This window comes from Muscardinus avellanarius, assembly GCF_963383645.1.
Source record: "Muscardinus avellanarius genome assembly, chromosome: 8".
NCBI lineage: Eukaryota > Metazoa > Chordata > Mammalia > Rodentia > Gliridae > Muscardinus > Muscardinus avellanarius.
The window spans coordinates 54,783,671-54,808,941 of NC_137794.1; the positions used below are offsets into that span (position 1 = coordinate 54,783,671).

Here is a 25,271-nt window from a genome sequence, read left to right on the forward strand (position 1 = left end):
TGGCCTGTAATGTCTGGGCCCTTAACATTATGCATCCAAAAATAACACTTCAAATCTTTATTCTCAATAATAGTTTTAACAGAATTTTCCCAAGAAGTATTGTGAAGATGTTCATTTGTCTCTTTGGTTATCCAAATGGTTTAACTGGGTAAAGCAGGTACAATGAGCAATAAAGATATTCTTACTATTACTATAAAGCGTGATCTCTGAGTAAGCTAATGAACCGGTACCTATTGTAACAATATAATTGGATATAAGAATCCCAAGGAGATATTTTTTTTTAAAAAATCATACTTCTCTACTATGATCAAGTTATGGTTTTCAGCATTATAGCAAAGTTATAGAAATCAAGGATTAAAACTAAAATCAATTTGTTTAATTATAACTGGTTAAAATTATGGGGAACATATTTATTTTATATCCCATATTTTCAAAACAACACAGATGACATCTTCTGTATGAATAAATATGCTCCTGCACACAACAAAATAATGTAGATTATAAATACATTTTATACACCTATGTGAGTAGTAAGAAGTTGCCTGGTCATAAAATATCAACTTACTTTAGATCACTCTGTAATAATCATGACATATTATAAAAAGAAATATAAGCCATATAATTCTGTGAGCCTATAGGACATCATATCTAATGGAATAAAATTGCTACCATAAAATTGTTGTCATCCAATAAATTAAATAAGTGGTTATATATTTAAAACTGTGTCAATCTACCAGAATTTTTAATTGGTGTATAATTTAGTTAATTTTGTCTTCCTTTAAAAATAACAGTCATAATCTTTTAAGGAGCATAATCCCTCCTGATTACTCCCTATCTGTAAAGTTCAAATTTATTCCTTCTACTAAGTAACTATTTTTCACATAAAAATTCCACTGAAATCTCCTTAATGCCAATATTTTCTTTAGTATCAGTTCATTTTCCTTGGTTCTTAAGTTTCCATTTCTCTCATAATATCTGTCCCTGACATGTTTGGTAGAATACATAACCACAGAATATCTGTACAGATTTCCCTTACAAAACACACAATATTTGCCAGATATCTGTGTCTTTGAAACATTTGATCATCTACAAAATCTTTCACATTCCCAAAATCTTACTTCATGTTTCAAATTTATCAAAATTCATTTTAAATATTCCAGGGAGTTCTCACAAATATTTTTTTCAAAATTAATGAATCCTTTCCTGTATAGTTAAAAATTTAGTTTTTATTATACTTTTAAAATTTTTAAAGTAAATATGATAACTACTACTTCTCACTTTTGCCTTTGTTTGCATTTAGAGTGGCCACTGTTGCTCTGTCATACCCAAGAAACAGTTTAATGTAGCTTTCTCTCTCATGTACAAACAACCCAGTATTTATCTCTCAGATTATCATACAGATTGTCACCAACCTATGAACTGCCAAATAACTGCCTTAAATGGTGAAAGTATAGTACTAATCCCTGAGTGTCCATTGTTATGTTCTGTTTTCAAAATGGCAAATTGAGTTCGTTCAGTATATTCCCCTCCTTGAATATAGCAAGAGATACAGGTATGAGACTCCTATGAAAGATTATCTATGAAACTTCTCTATCACTTATGTCATTTTGCTTTGATTACTAGAGAATATAGTGCATTAAGTGAATCTTACTATGTTTCCTCTCTCTCATAAATTTCTACCATCTACCTTTTGGCTGCATCTAAGAGAAAGTTGACTATAACTATACCTCCTAAAAGAGCCCTACATACCTGCTGAAGTTACAAAGCTTCTATCCCTCTGCATGTGTGCAGAAAAACTGGAACAAGTAGATTTGACCGCTCAGGGCTGAAAGTTAACTGCTTCAGCAGTTCAGTTCTGTTGCGCCAATGGACCACAGAACCATGGAAGAGTGGAGCCGCCTCGCAGAACGGGGAAGTGAGGCTTAGGCACAGTGACGATACGTGTGTGGTCACAAAATTTTTACAGGCAGGGTCAGAACGTAAACCCAGAGATCTCAGCATCTGGTCTACTTCTTTTCCCAGTACACGGATGTAAGAGAAAGCTTGTTGTTTTTGTTATTTATAAACAATAGGGAAAGTGAACATTTTGCCTGTTCCTTCAACCAGATTACTCCACTGTCCCTTTAACCATGAGTCGATTTGCCTCTGCTTTCATCTTAGACTCTCTCTTGAGGCTTTCCACACACTGGCACGTTGGCACATCTGTCTTTGAATTGTTTAAAGCACTTACACTGCTGTCACGTAGCACTTCACTGGTTTTCCTTAGTTATCTTTGCACTTACTCTTTTTTCTCGGTGAATGGGTTTTAATTTTCCTTATTTGGTTACAGTTACAAACAAGCTCCAAAGATGTGGTTTACCTGTTCTGAGCCTTAAACTGTTTTGAGATATAATTTTATTCTACTCTGCCTCTGGCACCTCCATCTTCACTAAACTACTTCCGATTGAGCACACCAAGTTTTTGATGTGCCTTCCAACATCTCAATGCGGTTACTTAGAAAACCCTTACTATTAATGTCAGTGCAATTCTGGTCCTTGTCTAGCCCAAAAGTAAGGTGAAAAATCACCTCTTCCTGATTGCTTATAATGGATGCCAAGTGAGACTCATTCTTGCCCCATACCCAGAGCGATTCCTCTAATTTATGCCTGAAACAAATGAGCTGACTGGTCTCAAAACACGAAGAAATCAGTTTAGGAGGCATGAGATTTATCTCTCTATTCCTTAGTTATTTGGGGAACATAAATTTCTTTAAGAAGCTTAATATGATATAGTTAAGAAAGGGTGCCCATTTGGGGTATACTTATGATTTATAGTCTCTATTTCTGCATGTAGAATGCACACAGAAGTTTGTGGATATTGTTCTGTGTGTATGAGTTTCACTGGGTCCTCACAATGCAATGTTGATGTTCATCAGCCTTTCCATTGTAAATATATGCTTACTGGATTTACATGAGTGTTTGTCAATTCAAAATGCATCTATTCTCAGTGTCATATAATTCGAGGGGCAATATTTGTGTTCACTTTAGTTCCATTATCTGTGGATAGCCCTGAATGCTAGTGCTATTTTTTCTTTAACTTCACAGAAATACATTATACTCAGTAACTTAAATTATCCTCTGTAACAATCTGCGGCATAGTAGATGCTGGTAATTAAACTATAAATATGTTTCAGAGACCCTTGAAGAACAAAATATTTTAGAAAAAAAAAAACATCAGCTTCCATTGGTTATTATAACAGATGTTCCCTTGTGTCCTTGTGCCGGATCTGGCTGCATCCTTAGATGGGAGGTTACATCAAAGTGTGAGCCATTACAGCCCAAGGAATAGTTTCTAATGGTTTCACTGTCATATAAGTGCTCCAGGGCATATCCAGTTAATGTGTAAGCATGCTTATCAAAATACTGCCTGTGAGAGCCAAAGCAGTTTGGAGAGACAGCAGGATGGTCTCCTGCTGTCTGATGAGGAGACATATCCGAATGTAGATAGTCTTTAGCTAGGATCAAACTGGATTTTGAAATGCGATCAGAATTGGGACTACTTATCCGAGACAGTGCAGTGGGACTGTTGTCATAGTCATTTTCATGGGGGCTCAGCATCTTTCCCTCTCTCTGCTGGATGTGGTCACATGGAGAAGTGTTGGCAAGAGCCGAGCCATGGCAAGCTTCACCTGCCGGTGGGGGCTGTTGATAGTTTGCAAAACAGAGGGAGTGTTTTTTCCCAGCTCCATTAATGGAAGCCAGTTGGTCTGGGGGTACTTTCCGTAGCTGCAATCTGTTCTCCTCTTCTTTAATCATTTGCTGAGTGGCTCTTATCAGAGTTTCAATTTTGCTAGGTTCATGTGGGCTACTTTGATACTGTTCAGTGCGATATCGGTCACCCGATTCACTGGCTGACCCAGGGTCTGGGGAGCTGACCACACTATCTTCATCCCAATGACCTCGCCCTAGAAATCAAAAACAGTAAAAGAGAGTAAGTAGTCTTTGAGTTAATCAAAACAAAAATAAAACTTAAGTGTATTTATTTTCCTATTTCAAGAAATTCTGTGGCCTGCATTTTAAATATACGTACCAATATTTGAACCAAGGCATTGACTTAGTGCATCAGAATTCACATGTGTATGAAATTAATATAAAATCAGTGGATTTAAAGTGTAGACAAAGTTTATAATAAGTTTCTTAGAAGATAAATCTTATTTGTGGGTAGTAAACACCAGTTAATAAAATAATAGTGTGTTTATATCCATTTATACATGTTATTAGACCTGCCCAACTGCAAATAATAAAAGGAAGGTGCATAGAATTTAGCTTATGCTATTTACTGGAGTATTGTCATGTTTGATTAATACTTATAAAATTCTTTCCATTGAGATTGAAGAAGATAGTAACATAAGATGAATTATTCTCAATTCTAAATAAATCAGCAAAAAATGTTAATATTATCCAGTTTATCTTAAGTAGGATTACAATAAAGCTCTAATGTCTGTTTTTAGACAACTGAAGGTCAATATATATATAGTTCACATATATGTTTATATATGTATATGTCTATATGCATGCATGGATGAATATAGTTGTAGCTATATCTTGTCCTAATCATACATATAAATACTGTTTTATCAAACAGGAAGTAAGTATCTCAGCATCAGAGGTAATCAAACAGAAACTCAAGCCAATTGTTTCTGAAATAAGGTAAAGAACAAATAAATATTAACAATGCTGACAGCAACCTGCTCTGAACCAAGGACAGAGATACAATATGGAGGCACAGCGCATCCAGACTATATCCCATAAACTAAATTATTCTCACAATAGTCTGAAGACAGTATAAAAGGCAAGAAGAAAAATAGGAACATATGAAAGCTGCAAACTGTTTAATGCTACAGAGAAGCCCTGGATCACACTGCTCACATGCTTTCATCTTCTCTCTTCTTATTATTTTATTTCTAATATTTTCTTCCAGACTGTGTAGGTTAAGCCAGGATTTTCACTTCACTCCTTTGGTAAGCAATTGCCCTTTGCCCTGGGTTTCCATTACCAGAGTACTGAAATGTTCCTTGGTTCAGCACAGGTTGTTTACTCAAAGTAAAGAAAAAAAAAAAAACAAGCAAAAATTGAAGCAAATTAAAAATATTCATAAAAGGCCATCGGTGTCTGGGTGGTATCTGACAGCAGACTCTGTGGATGGGGACAACACTGTCTAGCACCTTTCTCACCCTAAAGACAAGAAGAGTAATATCAGGGCCTTCAGATCAATCCTAATGCCACTGACTTTTAATGAAATATTGAGTTTCAATGCCCTGCCCAAACCCAAGATCAGAAGTTCTCTTTAGCCAGTTTACTTTGAAATGAACATTAAAATAGTATTAGCAATGGTCAAAGTTTTAACTGCAGTGCTCATGTCTGCATGCTCATAAAGCTATGTAACAATCCAAGGTTAAAAACCTCAGAGGTTTCTATGTGTGACTCCATTCTCTCAAACGGGGGGCATTATGGTGCCATAATGATGAGGTAAGACTAGCATTTAATGTCCAGAGAGGCTAAACCTATGATATGAGTGACCATCTATGAAACAGACTGGCCTCTCCAACTTGAATAGCACCCACGTTGGGAAACTCTGGCCTAACTGAATAAACCCACTCACTAGTCACGTTTGCTTTTGAAGATGGGGATACAGAAAAGAATACATATGAAATTTAAATGTGTATACAAATAGATTTAGTAATTTCCCTTAACCTCTATTCTTTTTCTCTCTCTTTTTTATTTATGTGTTTGTTTGTTTGTTTGTTTGTTTGTTTGTTTGTTTTGTACTGCAGATTGAACCCAAGGGCATTTTACCTCCAAGTCACACCCCTATCCCTTTTCATTTGAAACAGGGTCTTGCTAAATTGTTAAGGCTGGCCTTGAACCCTCAATCCTCCAGTCTCAGCCTCCCAAGTACTTGGATTACAGGCATGCATGCACCACTGTGCCCGGCTATGAGTTTTTAAATGGAAATTATTTTTTCTCATCTGCCATAAATATATTCTGCAAACATTACCTAAATCAATACACTTAAACTGAGTGGACCACTTGGTGTGTTTCTGGTTTGTAAGTCAAAGAAGGAAACATTTGGGTGAGCCACTCCAATTGCATATAGCATGCTCTAAACCTACCCCGGTGCTGTGTTCGAAGTCCTTCCGCCCTCCCTCTTACCGTGTATTCTGTGGACAGAAGCGATGTGCGGCATGCTGTTTTCGTAGGCTTCTCTGCTTTCGGGGGAGGCCTTGGTCAGCGGCAAGGATGCCCGAGAGCCCCACCAGGGCTCCCTCCCCGCCTGCGGGGCTCCCAGGAAGTACCTGCCTGCCTCGCACCTGCCCCCCTCGCAGGCCTGGGTGTGGAAGTGCCGCTCCTCCATCAGCCTGGAGTGGTCCAGCGCGAAGCCATAGCAGAGCGAGCCGCGGTCGGAGAACTGTCTGTAGGCGCACGCGGCATCGTGCTGGGAGCCCGGCCGGTCCGCGGGGTCCAGCAACTGCGGGGAGGCCGTGTCAGTCAGGGGGCTGCCGCCCCACTGGCTGTCATGATCCGATTCTGATCTCTCCGTTGGAAAGCCCGAGTACTGCCACAAAGAGAGGGAGAGAGGGCCATTTGAAAGTAAATAAATTCGCTCTCAATAAACAAATACAGCCTTTATTCTGAGGCTGGGCACACTAACTTGGAATCGGCTAAGTGATGCCCCTTATACACTGTTGGTGGGATTGTAAGTTAGTGGGTATCAGTGTGGAAGTTCCTTAGAAGACTAGAAACAGAACCACCATATGACCCAGCTATACCACTCCTGAGCATCTTTCTGAAGGAACTGAAATCAGAATATGATGTTACATGCATATCCATGTTGATAGCAACACAATTCACAATAGCCAAATTATGGAACTAACCTGTGCATCTTATCAAAAGAAAAATGGAAACTGTGGTATATCCACACAATATAATTTTATTCAGCTATAAAGAAGAACAAATTATGTCATTTGCAGAAAAATGGAAGAACTGGAGAATAGTAGGCTGAGATTTGATAGTCTCAGAAAGTAAAGAGTTGAGCTGGGCAAGCTCATCATAATCCCAGCATTTGGGAGGCTGAGACGGGAGGATCACAGTTGCGGCCAGCCTCAGCTACTTAGTGAGGCCCTATGCAACTTAGAGAGACCTGTTTCAAAAACAAAAAATAGGGCTGGGAATTTAGCTTGGCAGTAGAACACCCCTGGGTTCCATCCCCAGTACTGCAACAACAACAGCCAAAAAGTAAAGAGTTGTATGTTTTTTCTCATATGTGGGAGCTATAGAGAAATAGAAAACATAAGGGACTGTGGATAAAAGAGGAGAAACTTCAGTGGAGAGATGGAGGGGGTCGTAAGGAGGCAGGGTAGAGGCGACTTGATGAAGGAAACAGTTAAAACAATTCTACGTACATACACAGAATTATCAGTGCCAAGCTCCGTACCATGTAAGGGGAGAGGGAGAGCAGGATGGGATCAGGGAGGAAATGCACCCAAGTTCTAGGTGCATGCATGTTCCAATCACTCTAAACTCATTACGACGGATAGCTACAGTGCACACATAGAAGTATGTTTAAAAATGATGCCCCCACAGAAATACTTTTGGCTGTTGAAAGGAGATTTAAAACACATAGTAAAAAACATTTGCTGAAGCGCTAGGCACAGAATGAGGTGCTTCATATGAATATACCAGGTCGTTTCTAGGAAACCATTAACAGATACAGTAACGCTAACCACCTCGCCCTTGTAGGGTAGCAAAACTAAGAATCAATAAGGGGACATGATTTTACAGGGCTAGCAGGTAATGGAACCAAAATTCAAACCCAAGCTCTTCATCACTACCCAAAATGATATTGCCAGAAAAGGATTCCAAGAAAGCGCCATCATTTATTTCAATTTACTTTCTATATTACTCTTTTGTTTGTTGTGGCTTGATTTTCATTTTTTATTATCAGTATGTTATGGTCATATATAATAATGGGATTTCATACATATTTGTACATGCACATACATAGTTTCTTCATTAGAAAAACAAAACAAAAATTAAGGCTTAAAGCACTAACCTGCTGAACTTTAATCTTTTTTTTTTTTTTTTTGGTGGTACTGAGGATGGAATCCTTCTACATCCAGGCTATACTCCCAGACCTATTTTATATTTTTTATTTGGAAACAGGGTCTCTTAAGCCAGTGAGGCTGGCTTCAAACCTGCGCGATCCTCCTGTCTCCGCGTGGATTACAAGCGTGTGACACCACGCCTGGCTTGAATCTTAATCTTTATATTGGCTGTTAACTCCAAATGCCATACTGGGTACATGGCAGAATAGTTAATATTTGCCTGATTAAATTGCAATATAATTTAAAGTCTTGCACCATATGAGGTGGGTTTATTCACTAGGACATGCTCCTCTCTAAAATGAAACTTCAATTACTCACAGGATCATGGAGGTAGGCGGGACAAGCCACAGCCCTGGTGTCTTAGAATTACACTGCTCCTCCACTCCCTAAATATTTGGTCCCATGTGAGAGGAAAATGGAAAATGCTCTGCAGATCTCTCTGAGAACTATACTCATTTTGAGGGCCCTCATATGAGCCACTAAACTTGGTAATAGAATAATTTCTACAATTTTGGTTTCCTAATGCCAAACACAGTGCTGGGTAATACACAGAGGTTATCCACCATGAGATGCCATTTACTGAGAGCTTACTGTGCACCTGGTGATATTCTGTTTTGTATGTATTAGATAGTTTAATCATAACTTATCTAATTGGGGGTTCCAATGTTAAAGAGACATACAGTTAAGGAACAACAATTTCTTTACAGTCCCTGGAACCAACACATAAAAGTCCACTGTACATTTTCTTTCTTAGCTCAGAAGAAAGAGGAGCAGGTGTATGTGGTGTATCAGGGCTAATGTCCTGCCTTCCTCATATGCTGGTTGAGCAAATTTTATTGGTGCTGAGACCTTGGCGGGACAAGGCAAACTCCCCAAATCCTACTATGCCCATCCTGAGCAGGAGAAAGAACCCTGATTCTTCCCACCTCAATGCAAACAGGCAACTGAGCCTCAAACTCTTAGTAATGAGTTGCAGGGGTACTTCTTAGACAGCCCCAAAGTATGATGATGAATGTAGCTGGCTTTGGACAAAATTCTGTATAAATTCCAGGTTCAAAATTTCCCCATCACCATTTTTAATCATTAATTATTTTTGAAATGTACATACATACTATCAGCATATTCCATCAAAAAAAAAAAAAAAACAAATAGGAACTCCAACTTTCCTTCCAGGGGGACTGTAGGATGGAAAACAGTGACGCACCCTGAGTTCTAACTCCTCGTACCATACCTTCCACATGCTACCAGCCTTTTCTCCCAGTGAACAGCAGCCTCTTCTCAGACAAAGCCTTCACTTTATCAGAGCAAGAGCTGCCCCCCTGCCCACCTCATTGACTGGGGATCCGAGTGCTATGCATATGTCCATCGGTGGCACCATCTATCAGAGAAACTCAGACCATCAGTGTTGTTCCAAGATAGGAGTTGCCCACACTCTGCTTGTTTTTATAAAAGTATAAATCAGACCTATTTCTGAAGTACTCCAGTCAAGACTTTTGAGCCCTGTTGAGAGGGGAAAAAAGCTTTGCCTGAGTGTATATGGGCAAGTGTTATTGGCGCAGCGGAGAAGAACATTCTGTCCTTCACTTACAAAGAAAATTCAACACAAGGCAACCCTGGCATATATGCGGTACATGTTTCAAGAGTACCCAAAGAAGAATTTGAAGGATAAAGCTCTTGTCAATAGCCTGGAAACTACAAGAGTAAGTACAGGGCCCCGAGATACTCGATCAGGCAGAAGTTGCTGGGACAGTTAAACCAAGACCTTGAACTGCTCTGAAGTTCCAGATAAAAAGCCTAGCAATAAATTTGTGTTTTCTTAAAAAAAACTATAAGTTTTCACCAATGTGTACCATCAAAATTGAATGAGTTGCATTCAGTCCTTTAAAAAATATAAACTTCTTTTGGTGCATTGTAATCTCACATCATACCGAAGTTCAGAGTGATAGGGACATACAAGCACAGCACACATGGAGCTTCCCCCGGCTCCCTCCCCACTCCCTCCCCTTCTCTGTGCATGCTACTGAGATTGGCATTAGTTATTTCCTATATGTACACAGTATCAGTGGAAGGGCTTCCTTCATCAAGTCTTCCCCCTTCCGCCTCCCTTATCTGGAATCCCTCTTGTATCCCGTTTTCTATGTAGCGTCCACATAAGAGAGAAAACATGACCCTACACTTTTGTGATTGTGTACTCTCACTTAGCATAATATTCTCTAATAGCATCCATTTTCCTACAAATGACATAATTTTGTTCTTCTTTATGGCTGAGTAAAATTCTCGTGTGTATATATTCCATAATTTCATAATCCATTTATCTGTTGAAGGACGTCTAGACTGGCTGATTCTATAAGTTGGCTATCATGAATTGTTCTCCTATACACATGGATTTGGATATGTTACTATAATATTTTTATTGTAATCCCTTTAGAAAGACACCCAGGAGTGATATAGCTGGATCATATGGTGGTTCCATTCCCAGTTTTCTGAGGAATCTTCACACTGATCTCCATAGCAACTGCACCAATTTGCAATCCCACCAACAGTGTATAAGGTTCCTATTTTTCCCACGTCCTTGTTTAAAATGAACCATCCAGGGTGTAAATTCTGTTGAGAACACTAAAACCCCATTATTCAATTTAAAATAATTTAAGTGTTCATTAAATATTTGAGAAAAGAAAAGAAGCCAGCCAACCAATATATACAGTGAACGCAGCATAATGAATGACCACTGCCTAAGAAGGCTTCCATCCTCCTTACACTAACGCCAGGTACTCATTCCACCTCTTAGGCAAATGACTTTATTTCTTTTAACAGGGAAATGGAGGGATAATACCAACCAACCAAAGGCTGAACCAGAAGTGGAGCTATGTGATGAAAGAAAGAGCCAGGACAACTTACAGTAACCTTGGGTAAATTACTTCATCTCTTTTAGACTCATCTGTAAAATTCAATATTGGGTTAAATTAGACTTTCTCTAACTTTTCCTGCAGTTCCATTATTCTATGTGTTATGGAAATTATTTGATATCCTTTTCAGTGTTGAAACATATCATTTCTATACTTTTTCCTATGTTTCACCTATTTAAATAAGATTATTGAGGATAAACCAAGCCCAATAATTTTTACTGCCGTGGTTATAAGAAGAAAGTTGTAATTTTAGTATAATACCAATTTTCCTCCAAGTATTCCATATGACACAAGTTTATTAGGAATTACATGATGCCTTTAGATCAATAAAATATAGCATTATGGAATCCAAAATATATTTTATGGAGTATGAAGGATGATGGCAACCATTTGAATCTGAATTTCTCCACAAATCCTTCTTTCAAAATCTATGAATTCATTGAAAAGCACAAATTACATCACACATGACCAACATCATCATCAAAGGGGACAGAAAATATGACTAATTTCAAATGGCTTTCATGTTTGAAAATAAATTACAAGTCCAACAGTAGTTACTATGAACCTGCAAATGTAGTTGGAAAGAGAAGAGTTAAGACTTTAAAAACATAAAGAGTTTAGGACATAGACAAAGCATTAGACAAAATCACTCTCAGAAAAAGTACATCAAATGCCAAAATATGAATAGAAGTCAGTGGGGGTCACAGCACTGGCCACAGCAAAGGACCTCAAAAGTGTGCAAAGTCTCAAGTAGCAGCCCCCCAAAAATGAGTCATTTCCATAAGGGAAGAGTATAGATTGAGAAATGGGCTTGCTCCTCAGAGACTTAACAGTAAAAAGAAAGAGGAGGGAGAAAATCAGGAATCAGTAGACCTGGAAAAAAAAATACACCACGAGGCAGGTTAAACCCATCCTCGCACCTTCTCCTCCACCACATTCACCACACTGTCATCCACTCAAGAAACTGTATTTTACAAACTGAAAGGAAAGGGTGCCCTTGAAATAATATCATATCCCATGAAATGCCAAGGAATAGGGAAAAATTAAACTTCATATAAAACCCCCTATAGGAAGAAAACACACACATAGAAATTCAAAGACCTCAGTTAGTAAATATTCTCATCAAATAACTAACCATTAAAAAGAAAATTGAATTAAATATTCTAACAAGCATTTGGAGATATACATATACCTAAACACATATATGCACACATCAGTGCATAACTGGAAATGGGAATCAGAAGTTTAAAAAAAAAACAGGCTATAAACCAAAAAGATAAAAAAGAAAAAGAAAAAAAGAACCACCACGGGGCTGGGGATGTACTCAGTGGTAGAGCACTTGCCTAGCATGTGCAAAGCCCTTGGGTTGACTGTTAGTACTGCAAAAGACAAACAAACAATGCCAGGCGTGGTGACACACTCCTCTAATCCCAATATTTGGGAGACTGAGACAGAGAGATTGGAAGTTCATGGCTAGCCTCAGCAACTTAGCAAGACACTGTCTCAAAATAAAAAATTAAAAGGGTTAAAGGTGTGGTTCAGTAATAGAACACCCCTTGGTTCAATCCCCACTACCACAACAAACAAACAAAACCCCACCAAAAAAGAACAAGTGCAACAAAACTGACCAAACCCAAAGAAAGCAAATAACTGAAGAATTAATTGCAAGTTTTAAATAAAATAATTTCTCTGAAAATTTAATAAGAGAAGTTGAAACAAGGCTAGAAAACATCTAAAAGAACATAATTACAGAAATTACAATGTTCAGAGAGAAAATGGTAAAGAGAAGATTTTTTTAAAGTTTTGATATACGCACATTTATATTAAAAGCAAAGGCACTGGAATTGTTAAGACAATTTTCAAAAGAAGAATAAACTAAGAGGATCTATCTACCCAACTTTGTGAGTTATTATGTAGCTGTATAATGAAGATGATATTGTAGTTATGGACAGAGATAGGCAGATCAATATAACAGAATAGAGAAGCCAAAAGAGAAACTCACAAAAATCATCCCAGTCTATTTTTGACAATTTAATGAAGGAAAGTTGAGCTTCTCAAGAAATGGTTTCAGAATAATTGGATATTCATAAGCAAAAAACAAATGGACCTCAACCTAAGTGGTCCATTAATGGTTATTTAAAAAATAATAATACAAAATAGAAAAAATCTGATAAATTGGACTTGATTAAAATTGTGAATTTTTGTTTTGCAAAAGACCCTGTTCAAAGAATAAAAAAAAAAAAGCAACAGACAGGGAGAAAACATTTACAAACCATATATTTGGCAAAGAATTAAATATCGAGAATACATAAAGAACTCCTAAAACTCAACAATAAAAAATGGGTAAAAGATATGAAGTGGAATTTATCAGATAGGACATACAGATGGCAAATAATCACATGAAAAGATGTTCAACAACATGAGTGACTCGGGAGATGCAAAAGAAAACCACAGTGAAAAATCACAACACGCCCAACAAGCTGACTAAAATAAAAAATAGTTACACCGTCCAATGCTGACAAAGATGCAAGGAAACTAGATCATTCACACAATGCTGGTGGGAATGTTAAAGGGTACAGCCACTCTGGAACGTTTTCCAGCTTCTTAAAAATGTGCAATTACCATATGCAATCCATATGAGCTGTCATGTGGCTTTTCATAGTATCTGTATCACTTTACATTCCTGCCAACACGACACAAAGGTTCGAATTTCTCTGCACCCTCATTGCAGCACTTATTTTCTCAGTGAGTGAGTGAGTCTATGTTCATGTGTGTTTTTAGCGGCCGTGCTAATGGGTGTGAGATGGTGTCTCATTGTGGATTTTATTTGTATTTTCATAATGATTAGTGACCTTGAGGATCTTCTCATAAATTTATAGCCATTTGTATGTGTTATTTGAATAAATGTTTATTGAAGTCTTTTGCCCAATTTTCACAATAATTTGTATTTGTTGTTGAGTTGTTACCGGTGATGTGTGTGTGTGTGTGTGTGTGTGTGTGTGTGTGTGTGTGTGTGTGTGTGGTACTGGTGCTAGGCAAGTGCTTTAACACTGAGCTAAGCCCTTCACTCAGCTTTATTTTTAATATCCTCAAACTAGAAACTACCCAGATGTCTTTCAAAATGTGAAAGGTTAAATAAAATGTGGCATATTCATACTATGGAACACGACACAACAATAAAAATAAGGAAGTATTGATCCATGCAACAACCTGGATAAATTATTAGAGAATTATGCTGAGTGGAGGGGAGAAGCCAACCCTTAAAGTTTGTATGATTCCATTTTATAACATTCTTGATGACAGACCAAAGATAAAGAAAACAGATAAGTGCTTGCTTGCTAGGGGTGAACAAAAGTAGGCACAGGAAGTTTTGAAAAAGGCATGGCTATTAAAATACAACATAATGATGGAGCGCAATGATGAAATTGTTCTGACTCTTGACAGTAACAATAACATATCATAGTTTAATCCTGTCCTGAAGCTTTGCAAGATGTTATCATTGGAAGAAACCAGTTAAAAGAGTATGTGGGATTGCCCTACTGTGTGTAAATTTATAACTTAATCAAATAGTATGCTAAAACTGCATATTCATTTATAATTATAGCAAAATTAAAAATTCAAAAAATAGCAAAGAACATAAATCAGTAAAACAAGCCAGATCTGGTTGCACATACCTGTAATCACGGTGCTTGATAGGCTGAGACAGGAGGAACACAGGTTGGAGGCCAGCCTCAGCAAATTAGTGAGGTCCTCAACAATTTAGTAAGACCCTGTTTCAAATTAAAAAATAAAATAGGAGTGAGGGGTGCAGCTTGGAGGTAGAATGCCCCCGGGTTCAATCCCTAATACCACAAAAAATTAAATAAAAACATTCTTAAAAGTCAATCGGTCAAATTTTATGGCTACATACTTTACATACTGATAATAAAGACTACTACTGGGTGGACAGATCTAATTACCAAAACTGACCACATGTTAGGTCATAAAGAAAACTTTAGTAAATATCATGAAACAGAAACATTATAAACAAAGCACTCCAAAAGTTGTGTGCATGTGTGTTTCTCTCACTCTGTACCCCTATATGATGTATAATTACAATGCACCAAATTAAAAAGAAATGTTATAAGCAACACTATCTAATAACAATGAAGAAAAATGGAAATTAAAAAAATTTTAAGCCCTCTTCCACCTGAAAATAAAAAATAACTATTAAATAGTTCTTGGGGAAAATAGGCAAACACAATTTACATAAACAAAATTACAGAATATCTAGGAAAACAAGAATGAAAATGCTGTATATTCAGACCTATGGCATATATAGCTTTAAACATGTAAATCAACAAAAATAAAATAAAAAATGAATTCTCAATTCGAAAATCTTAAAAATTAATCAAAATAAATTACCATGAAAAATCTTCAAATATATAGACTCACTAGTCATAAGAAATATAAAATTAGCTATTAAACATGTTTCAAAGTATTTAATTAAGAAATATGCAAACTAAAACAATATCGAAATGCCATTATTCAGCCATCAGATCTGCAAAAATTCATATATATTGTTTGGCATGTATGGAAAAACAGGTATTCCTATATATAGTTAATGGAAATACAAACTCATATAACCAATTTGGAAGAGAATTTGACAATACCAAACAAAAGCACATTCATACTTTGATTAAGGAGTTTCCTACTTCTAAGAAGTTATTCCCAAAATGTACCTCTAATAATAGAAAATAACTATATGTAAGATACTTCATTGTAGCAACATTTATAGCTACAAAATATTAGAAATCGCCCCAAAGTTCAAACACAAGATATTAGTTGAATAAACTTAGTATATACACAGAATGGAGTAGTAGGCAATTGTTGTTGCTGTTTTTTTTAAAAGAGAATATACACCAAGAAAAGAAAACTAAGAATACAGAGGAATATATATATATATATATATATATATATATATATATATTCCTCTGTATATATAATATAATATAATATATAATATATAATATATAATATATAATATATAATATATAATATATATAAAATATATAAAATATAATATACAATATATATAATATATAATATATATAATATATATAATATATAATATATAATATATAATATATAATATATAATATATATAATGCTGCATTTCCTGTAAATAAATGGGAAGTAAAACCTACTTTTGCAAAAAAAATAAACACAAGAAGGATAAACCAGAAAACAAACAAATTGATTACCTAAGTGAGAAGTGAGGGTAGAAAGTGGGCCAAAAGGAAGCCAGAAGTGGTGGTGCACCTTTATAATCCCAGCGCTTGGGAAGCTGAGACAGGAGGATCACACAGCTTCAAAGCCAGCTTCAGCTACTTAGTGAGGCTCTCAGCAACTCAGTGAGGCCCTGTTTCCAAATAAAATATAAAATAGGTCTGGAAGTATAGCCCAGAGGTAGAAAAGTCTCTGGGTTCCACCCCCAGTACCAGTACAAAAAAAAAAGAAAGAGAAAGAAAAGAAAAGAAAGAGAGAAATATGAAAAAAACAGAAGAGAGAAATATGAACATACTTTCTAGTCCTATCTGCTGAAAGGAACTAGAAGGAATTACATGCCCGTGGTAAAAACAAACTTAATATATGGATCTTTGTTTCCAGATACCATTCTTCATTAAAAAGAACAAGAGCTCCTTGGAGAAATACTAATCCCAGGGACAGGGCAAGGAAGATACAATGAGAGCCTGAAACATCTGGGTGAGCCAAGGAGTAAGAAAGTGCTCAAAAATGATGGGAATATGTCAAAAGACGTATATAGGAGTCAACCTGAAGGAATTCTGACTGGCCAAGTATGGGAAACCTCAGCACAAGTAAATAAGAACAGCAGTGAATAATGTGCTAAACAAAATAAAAATGCAGGAATCCATGCTGATAAATGAACTGATAACTGGGAGAGAAGAGAGGGACCTCCCTCACCGTAGAGTATCACTGATAAGGGTAGAGGGAGTAGTTACGGAGTAAACATTCTGCAATCATTCTAATAAAGATTTCTTTGAGCACAAATTATCATGCAGACAGGTTCAGAGGCAGGACATGGCCTTAGCAACTGTATCTGTCCCTGGATGGTCAGTCAGTCTCTGTCTGTCTGTCTGTCTGTCTGTCTCTCTTCGTACCACAATGAGTTGAGCACTGTGCTTCTGCCATGCCTAGCCAAGGTGGTTCCTGCCCTTGGAGACTGTTGACTATGGACTAAATCTCTGACACCTGTGACCTTATGAACCGTAAATCTCCCTCTGAGTTGTGCTTGTCAGGTGTTCTGGTCACAGCAACAAAAAAGCTGAGTAAAATGTGGCTGCTCCCATGGTCTTAAAGAATCTCTACTTTGGATTACTTTTCAATTGAAATAAAAAAGAACAATAATTACACAGTAAACAAACAAACCCAGATGACACCTTGACCAAGTAATCAAAATTAATCTCTCCAGTCAATTCAGAACACATGGACACCATGCTCCTCTGGATGGGACAGATACTCTGAAGAGACAATCTTGCTCACAAAGCATTCCAAAAAATCAGGTATAATCAGAATTTAGCCGGGAGGAAGCTGCACACAAACTTAAATAAAAATCTATAAAATATCTGGACTGTATTCTTTAAAAATGACAATGATGTGAAAGAATTAGTAAAGATAAAGAAGTATCCAGATTAAAGGAAACTAAAGAGACATGATAGCTAAGTGCAATATAAAATTTTGATTGGATCCTGCTCTGGAGGGGAAACGACAAATATTATAAGAGATATCACACCAGGGAAATCTTACATCTAGGTGGTAAAATGAGATTAGAAGCCAGGCATAATGGCATACACATGTAATTCCAATACATGGAAGCCGGAGACAGGAGGATCACAGGTTCAAGGACAACTGCAACAAGCAGTGAGACTCTCATCAATCTAGTGAGACCTTGTTCCAAAATAAAAATAAAATAGGGCCAGGCATGGTGGCACACGCTTCTAATCCCCGCGCTTGGGAGGCGGAGACAGGAGGATTGTGCAGGTTTGAAGCCAGCCTTGCTGGCTTAAGAGACCCTGTTTCAAAAAAAAAAAAAAAAATATATATATATATATATATATATATTAGGTCTGGGAGTGTAGCCTGGAGGTTGAAGGGTTTCCAGGAACCCCAATACCACCAAAAATAAATAAATAAATAAATAAATAAATAAATAAATAAAATAGGGCTGGGGGTGTATCTCAGAGGTAGGATACCCCTAAATTCAATCCCCAGTACCACACACACACACACAAAAAAAAAAAAAAAGAAAAAAGAGTAGTATGTTTTTTTCTCATATTGGGGAAGCTAGAGAAACAATAGAAACCAAAAGAGATTTCAAATAAATGAGGATAGAGATCAGTAAGATAGTGGAAGGGATCGGGGGAGAGAGAATTGATGAAGGAAATAGTTCAAAAAAATATGCTTGGAGCTGGGCGTGGTAGCACACGCTTGTAATCCCCGCTCTTGGGAGGATGAGACAGGAGGATCGCACAGGTTCGAAGCCAGTCTCAGCTACTTAGTGAGGCTCTCAGCAACTTAGTGAGACCCTGTTTCCAAAAAAAGTATAAAATAGGTCTGGGAGTATAGGCTGGAGGTAGAAAGCCTCTGGGTTCCACCCCCAGTACCACACAAAAAAAATATGCTCATATATATATGAAGATATCACCACAAATAAGGTCTGGTGGGATCTGGAGGGAAACACACCATGTGTTTGCAAGGTTATGTTTGTATCACTTTGAACCTCACTATGATATATAATTACAGTACATCAATAAAAGCATTTTTAAAAGAAACTATTAAATAGATTAAGAAATATTGTATGATTTGAACCACATTTCATTTTTAAGAACTGCTTTGGATTATATTTTAAGCCATTTCTTACTGAGGACTGGATTTTCCTATTTTTTTTCTTTTGTGGCTACCAACAAAGTCTTAGAGAACAATAAATTTTAGTTTAATTTCTCTTCATTATTATCCACTTCATCATTCAAATTAAAAACTTAAAAATTTGGCCGGGCGTGGTGGCGCACGCTTGTAATCCTCGCGCTTGAGGCAGAGACAGGAGGATTGTGCAGGTTCGAAGCCAGCCTTGCTGGCTTAAGAGACCCTGTTTCCAAATATAAAATAGATCTGGGAGTATAGCCTGGAGATAGAAGGGTTCCATCCCCAATACCACACACACACACACAAAAAAAAAAAAACTTAAAAATTTAAGACAAAGCCCTTTGTAAAAATGACATTTTTTCTAAAGAAATAGAAACTTCTCTAATACAGATATAATTTGATTGTTCAAATATCTTTTTTCTTTTTTTCTTTTTTCTTTTTTGCAGTACTGGGGATAGAACTCAGAGGCATTCTACCTCCAAGCTACTCCCCCCACCATTCCTGTTTCTTTATTCTTTATTTTTGAAACAGGGTCTCACTGAGTTGCAAAAGGGCCTCACTAAGCAGTTGAGGCTGTTCATGAACCACGATCCTCCTGTCTCAGCCTTCTGAATGCTGGGATTACAAGTTTGAGCCACCATCCTCGGCTTGTTTTTGTTTCTAATTGTTAAAATTTTACATGTAAAATTTTAATTCAAAGTTACCAAAGGGATTACAGTAGAAACAAGCACTGTACTTAGATATAAGAAGACCCTGATCTACTAACTTTCAATGTGATTTCTACAAAAGATCCCTATCCATGAGCCTGGGTTTTATCATTTAAGAAAAGCAACAGACTATTTTACAGGATCCCAATAAGAACCAAATAATACATATCACGCACTCTTAAAAATGCAAACATGTCACAGATGCATATAGCATGTAAAGGTCCTTGATTAAGCTCTTTCACTTAAACAAACAGGAATGGTTACCATAAAGCCATCCTGTAAAAGCGATGTTTTCCCCTAGACTGTATTATCTGGGGGCCATATTATCTGCTCAGTCTTAAAGACATGTACAAGGTAATATATATTAAAGGCTAAAGAAATCAGTATTCCCCACTACAAAAATAAGACCACTAGCCCCATGTAATCATGAAGATCTTTTCTTACAAATATTCCAATTGTCCAATGTAGAATGGACTTTTGTTGCCAATGTTTCTTTTTGCTTACACTTTGATAAAACCTAAGCATACATTATTAGGACAGAGAGGAGGGAGAATCATGGTGGTTTACGTCCTGTGCAAGCCTGTAGATAACTCTACTGACCATTCTTGGCAGTTATACTATTTTCGAGAAAAATAAGCTTGTGTTTTATGATCTTTGGGGCACTGCTCTTCTTCCTTTGAAAAGTAAGCAGTTCAAATGATTCTATGGCAGTATGTGGAGGTATCAGAACCAGGGTGACACGTGGAGGGAAATACACTTGTATATGTATGTTTGTATCACATTGAACCTCACTATAATGTACAAATTGCCATGTAAAATAAGATCATCCAAAAATAAACAATTTTTAAAAAATAAAAAGTAATATTTTCTCCTGTATTTAAAAGTGAGAAATGGAATGATTTAATAGCCTCTTTTAATTCGTTTATATACATCAAATCAAGTTCACTAAAAGTTAATTTTCGATTAATGTTGCTGAAACCTCTGCTTTACTTTCTTAGAAAATCTATTGTCATTCTGAGTTCTCTGTACTTTAATTAACCCCAATTTCTCATTTAAAATTCAATTTTCAAAACAAGCATACATGTTTGCAAATGTTTGCAAATTTAAAGGTGAGTCAGATGAAGACTGCCCTGATTCTCATAGGACATGAAACTAAATGCCACCCACCAGCTCCCCTTTGGGATTTATCTCATGAAGGAGTCATTCCTTCTAGAAAAGACTGATACCTCATCAGGTTAAAGGTCTGAGACACCAGTTGGGGCTTAATGTGCATCCAACGGGAACTATGTGCAATGATTCATTCTAATACTTCTTAAGCTTCTATGATTTCCAAGGTAGCGGGCTACAGATAAGAAAAACACAGCCCCGCCATCAAGTGGTCACACTACGTGGGGCATAAATAATGCACAGAATGTAACTGAAATGCAAGTTAGAAAATGGTGAGAACTTGAAAGAAAAGCAAGATAATTCAGTAGTTCAAAGTAGGGAAATGTTATTCCCTCTTTTAACACATTAAGTTGTTCAGGAATCAGAAATAAAATACAACTAAGAGGCAATTACTCTATGATTTGCACATGCTAAATAATACCTATAACCATAACCTTAGTTATCCTTATGAAATACCTCCTCGTTGTTACTCACTATGCTGAAATACCACAGACATTATTTTACTAAATGCTAACAACATTTTAAAAGTGTTAAGTCTCTTTACAATCAGAATAAATGTGGCTTAAAAAAAACACTCAATGTCTCATGATTATAAAGTTTAGGAGGGAAATATGCAATTCCAGAACCCTTGCTCTTTCCACTCTCCCATAGTGAGATCTGTTTAGAAAACGAAGGCAGAATCCTTCCTCTACGCAGTGAGGACCCCAGGTCCCCCAACCATGTTTTTACAAAGAGAACTTTCTAGCCTCTCCACCTCTGTGAGCTGTCTCCACCCATCCTTGGGTGGCGTCCTTTAATCACCAAAGCAGCCTTCTAACACAGTCACACCCATAGACATTCCTCTTTTGATAATCATCCTAAGATTCCTTCCTGTTTTAATAGCATGTTCCAGACAGGTGCTCTGCATTCATCTGGATATGGCAGCAGCGATGAGCTCGGGAAAGATGCCAGATGTTCCAACAATAGATGGTACAGTTATCTGTTTTTATTCTGGCAGCTCGTTGAGGTTTTTATCATTTTTAGCTGTAAAATATATAAAGAGACCCTCTTATGGTAAGGTCCTGTTTTCTATGAAAAACTTTCACTCTATCAGGCGTGAGCAGCTTTGCTCTTGATTTGTGTCTGAACCATGAGAAAAAACATCACAGATGCGGACTGCCTTGTACCAAGAACATATGCATGCTTTTAAATCACTTTTATCTTACTTTTTACTAATGTAACCCTGAAACATAAAATATGTTCTTTTTTTCATTCACTGTTATGGGAAGCACAGATGGCAAAAGAGTTAGATTAAAGTAATACAGCATGTCCATTAAGTAACCCCCACTTCTGGGGATCTTCCCTCAAACAGGAGCCATGTTTACTATAAGAAATGGCTTTGGCTGACACACACTAGAAACTGCCAGCGGGTTCTTGAGGATAAACACAAGGATCAGAGAAAAACTAATGTCAAAATCAAATGTGTTTTAAAATGGCAATAATGCAAGTTATTTTGCTAATCTGAGAGGCTGACTGAAACCATGTGCCTATGATAATGTAATGGAACAGCAGACAAATAAAAAAAAGTTCATTTCTAACTTCAAAACTTTAAGACCTAAAAAGCATAATTAACTGAAACTAGAAAGATAATATAGCGCAGAAATTGTTTTCTCTTTTCCTTTACTCCTACTAGTAATACATAGAGATGATCGGCTTCTACTTCATCTCTAATTTGTTGTCTTATTAATAAACTACAAGAATAATTCTGTATCTGTTCCACATTAAGAAATGCTAAATCTAATATTTCTACACAAGCCTCAGAAATATTTCACCTTGGAAAAGAACTCTCATGAGATGTACTTATGAAATTTGGTTTAATTATACATAGTGGCAAAAGAGTAAATATTTTTTAAAGAACTTCAAGCCAGGCACGGTAGTGCGTGCCTATATTCCCTACTTGGGAGGATGAGACAGGAGGATCACAGGTTTGAGACCAGCCTCGGCAATTTAATGAGACTCAGCAAACTATTTTGAGACCCTGTTTCAAAATAGAAAATAAAAAGTTCAGGATGTAGTTAAAAAGTAGAATGTTCCTGGATTCAATCTCTAGTACCACAAAATAAAATAAATTTTAAGGCAAATTATAAAATATATTTTAAAAGAAAAATATATCAATCCTGAGTTACATTTCAGAGATGAGGATGATTTACAAGAGAAATTGAGCAGTAAATATATCCATCTATTCTAAATAATTAGAAAGCAAATGCTGAAAGCAAAATTCAATTGTTAGACATTTTAAATATGTTCTTCCATTTTAGAAAATAGTATAAATTATCAGCTTCCCAAAATCAATATTTAAAAATATGTTCACAGCCGAGCATGGTGGCACACACTTGTAATCCCAGCGCATGGGAGACTGAGACAGGAGGATCGTGTAGGTTTGAATCCAGCCTCAGCTACTTAGTGAGGCTTTCAGCAATTTACTGAGACTCTGTTTCCAAATAAAAGGTGTAGGAGTATAGCCTGGAGGTAGAAAAGCCTCTGGGTTCTACCCCCAGTACCACAAAAAAATATGGTCACAAAATTTTAACTCATTATTTTATTATTTTATCCATTTAAAGTATAATCTATTATTTACTGGACATTGTGTTTAAACCATATTCCAGTTATTTTAGCTAAAATACACTGTTAAAAAATCTTCATATCTGTAAATTCCCTGATCTACTTCACAAAATAGAAACAGGGTCAGTTTTTTTTTTAAATATGCCTCAACTGTGATTTGAAATGTCATAAGCCTTCTCTTAATCCACCCCCCACAATCACAAAAGATGTTCCTGGGTCAGTTCACTCATTTTCTCACAGAAAAGTAACCACAGTCGACATCTCATTAGCTGTCATAGTGATATGCAGCTGGAAAGGAATCAGCGCACCATACCAGGGGCCAGGTTTCCTCCAGTGTAATTCTATAAGGAATCTCCTATAAGGTTCCATATGGAGAGAGCTGTTCCCAGACCATGAAATCCATGAAATTCTTAACCCATCACTTTTGTAAATCCCAAGGTGAAGTCCTAAAGACTCAGGAATTTTCATTGCACTGAAGATTTTAAACAGATAATAACAAACATGGAATAAAACAAATCTTTTACGTCTTAGCATCTATCACTATAAATAATCAAGAATATTCTAACTTGCATAGATAATACAGAAATAGCTCTAGCCCATTTGGATAAGTATTGGGTTTCCAGTAGCACTAATTTTAATGATAATCCTCTTCCACGATGGGCTTCGGGCATGAGCCAGAACCACTTCGATCCTTCCACTGATGCTCTGACTGGCTTTCTGATTTTCCGCATATAAGTGGCAGATTAAATGGGCTTGAATTAGATGGGTACAGGTGGTGCCACCTGCTCCAACCCCTTGCTGCAGCTTTGTTTGGTCTCTACTGCTTTATTCTGGATCTGAACAAAGGACAGGCCACCCACAGTGCTTTTGCATTGTCTTAGAACCGGACTGACATATTCCTGCCCTTCCACAGGCTGAAAGAGAAAGGCTATCCAATTTTTAATTTAAAAAATAAGATAAAACTGAAACTTGAAGGTCTTCTACCAGGTTAATTCATTTCAGAGTGATAGCTGTAAGTGGAACAGTGATAGGCCTACCTTTTGTTTAAGCAAAGCATGGTAAAATGAGGAAAATTAAAAAGGTATAAACTATGTATCAAAGAATATACCTTAGAACCTTTTTAAAAAAGAAAGGAAGACCTCTCTCTTAATCCCAGCTTTATTGAGATATAATTATCAAATAAAACTGCTATATGATTAATGTGTTCAACATAACAATTTGGCATAAGTATACATTGCAAAAGTATTACCACAATCTAGTTAATACATCCATCACTGTCAAGAATGTGTGTGTGTGTGTGTGTGTGTGTGTGTGTGTGTGTGTGTGTTGAAATTTAAGATTGCTTTCAGCATTTCTGAAGTGCGCTCATAGTATTATTGCCTATGGTCACCATGCTCTTCATTAGATTCCCAGAACTGACCCATCTTGTAATAGAAATTTTTTGACAAATATCTCTCCATTCCCCTCACCCTCCAGCCAGAAGCAACCACCATCACACTCTATTTCTATAAGCTTGGCATAGTTTTCCTAGTGTGATAAACTATAAGCGCATCTACTTTGTCAAAATAGCAATATTTTCTTATAATGGATCATTGATATTCCATTAAATATATTTTCTTTATTGATTCACCTATCGATAGACACTCAGGCTATTTCAATAGTGCTTCAATGAATATGGGAGTACAGACATCTCTTCTCTTTGAGATATTGACTTCATTTCCTTCATGTATATACCAAGAAATGGGACTGCTACATCTTATTGTAGTTCCATTTTAACTTTTTGAAGAGCTCCCATACTATTTTCCATAATGGCTATACCAATTT

General features: G+C 36.7%; 1 protein-coding gene across 1 annotated transcript in view; it reads right to left on the reverse strand.

Annotated features, from left to right (window-relative positions):
• Positions 1-3,212: 3,212 nt before the first annotated feature.
• The window catches only part of SIM1 (SIM bHLH transcription factor 1), a gene marked incomplete at both ends in the record, with an annotated part of 76,171 nt that continues 54,112 nt past the window's right edge, over positions 3,213-25,271 (reverse strand). Inside the window, 2 exons of the mRNA XM_080700198.1 lie at positions 3,213-3,943; positions 6,192-6,594. Coding sequence (XP_080556324.1) covers positions 3,213-3,943; positions 6,192-6,594 — 1,134 coding nt within the window. The remainder of the gene's footprint in view (positions 3,944-6,191; positions 6,595-25,271) is intronic.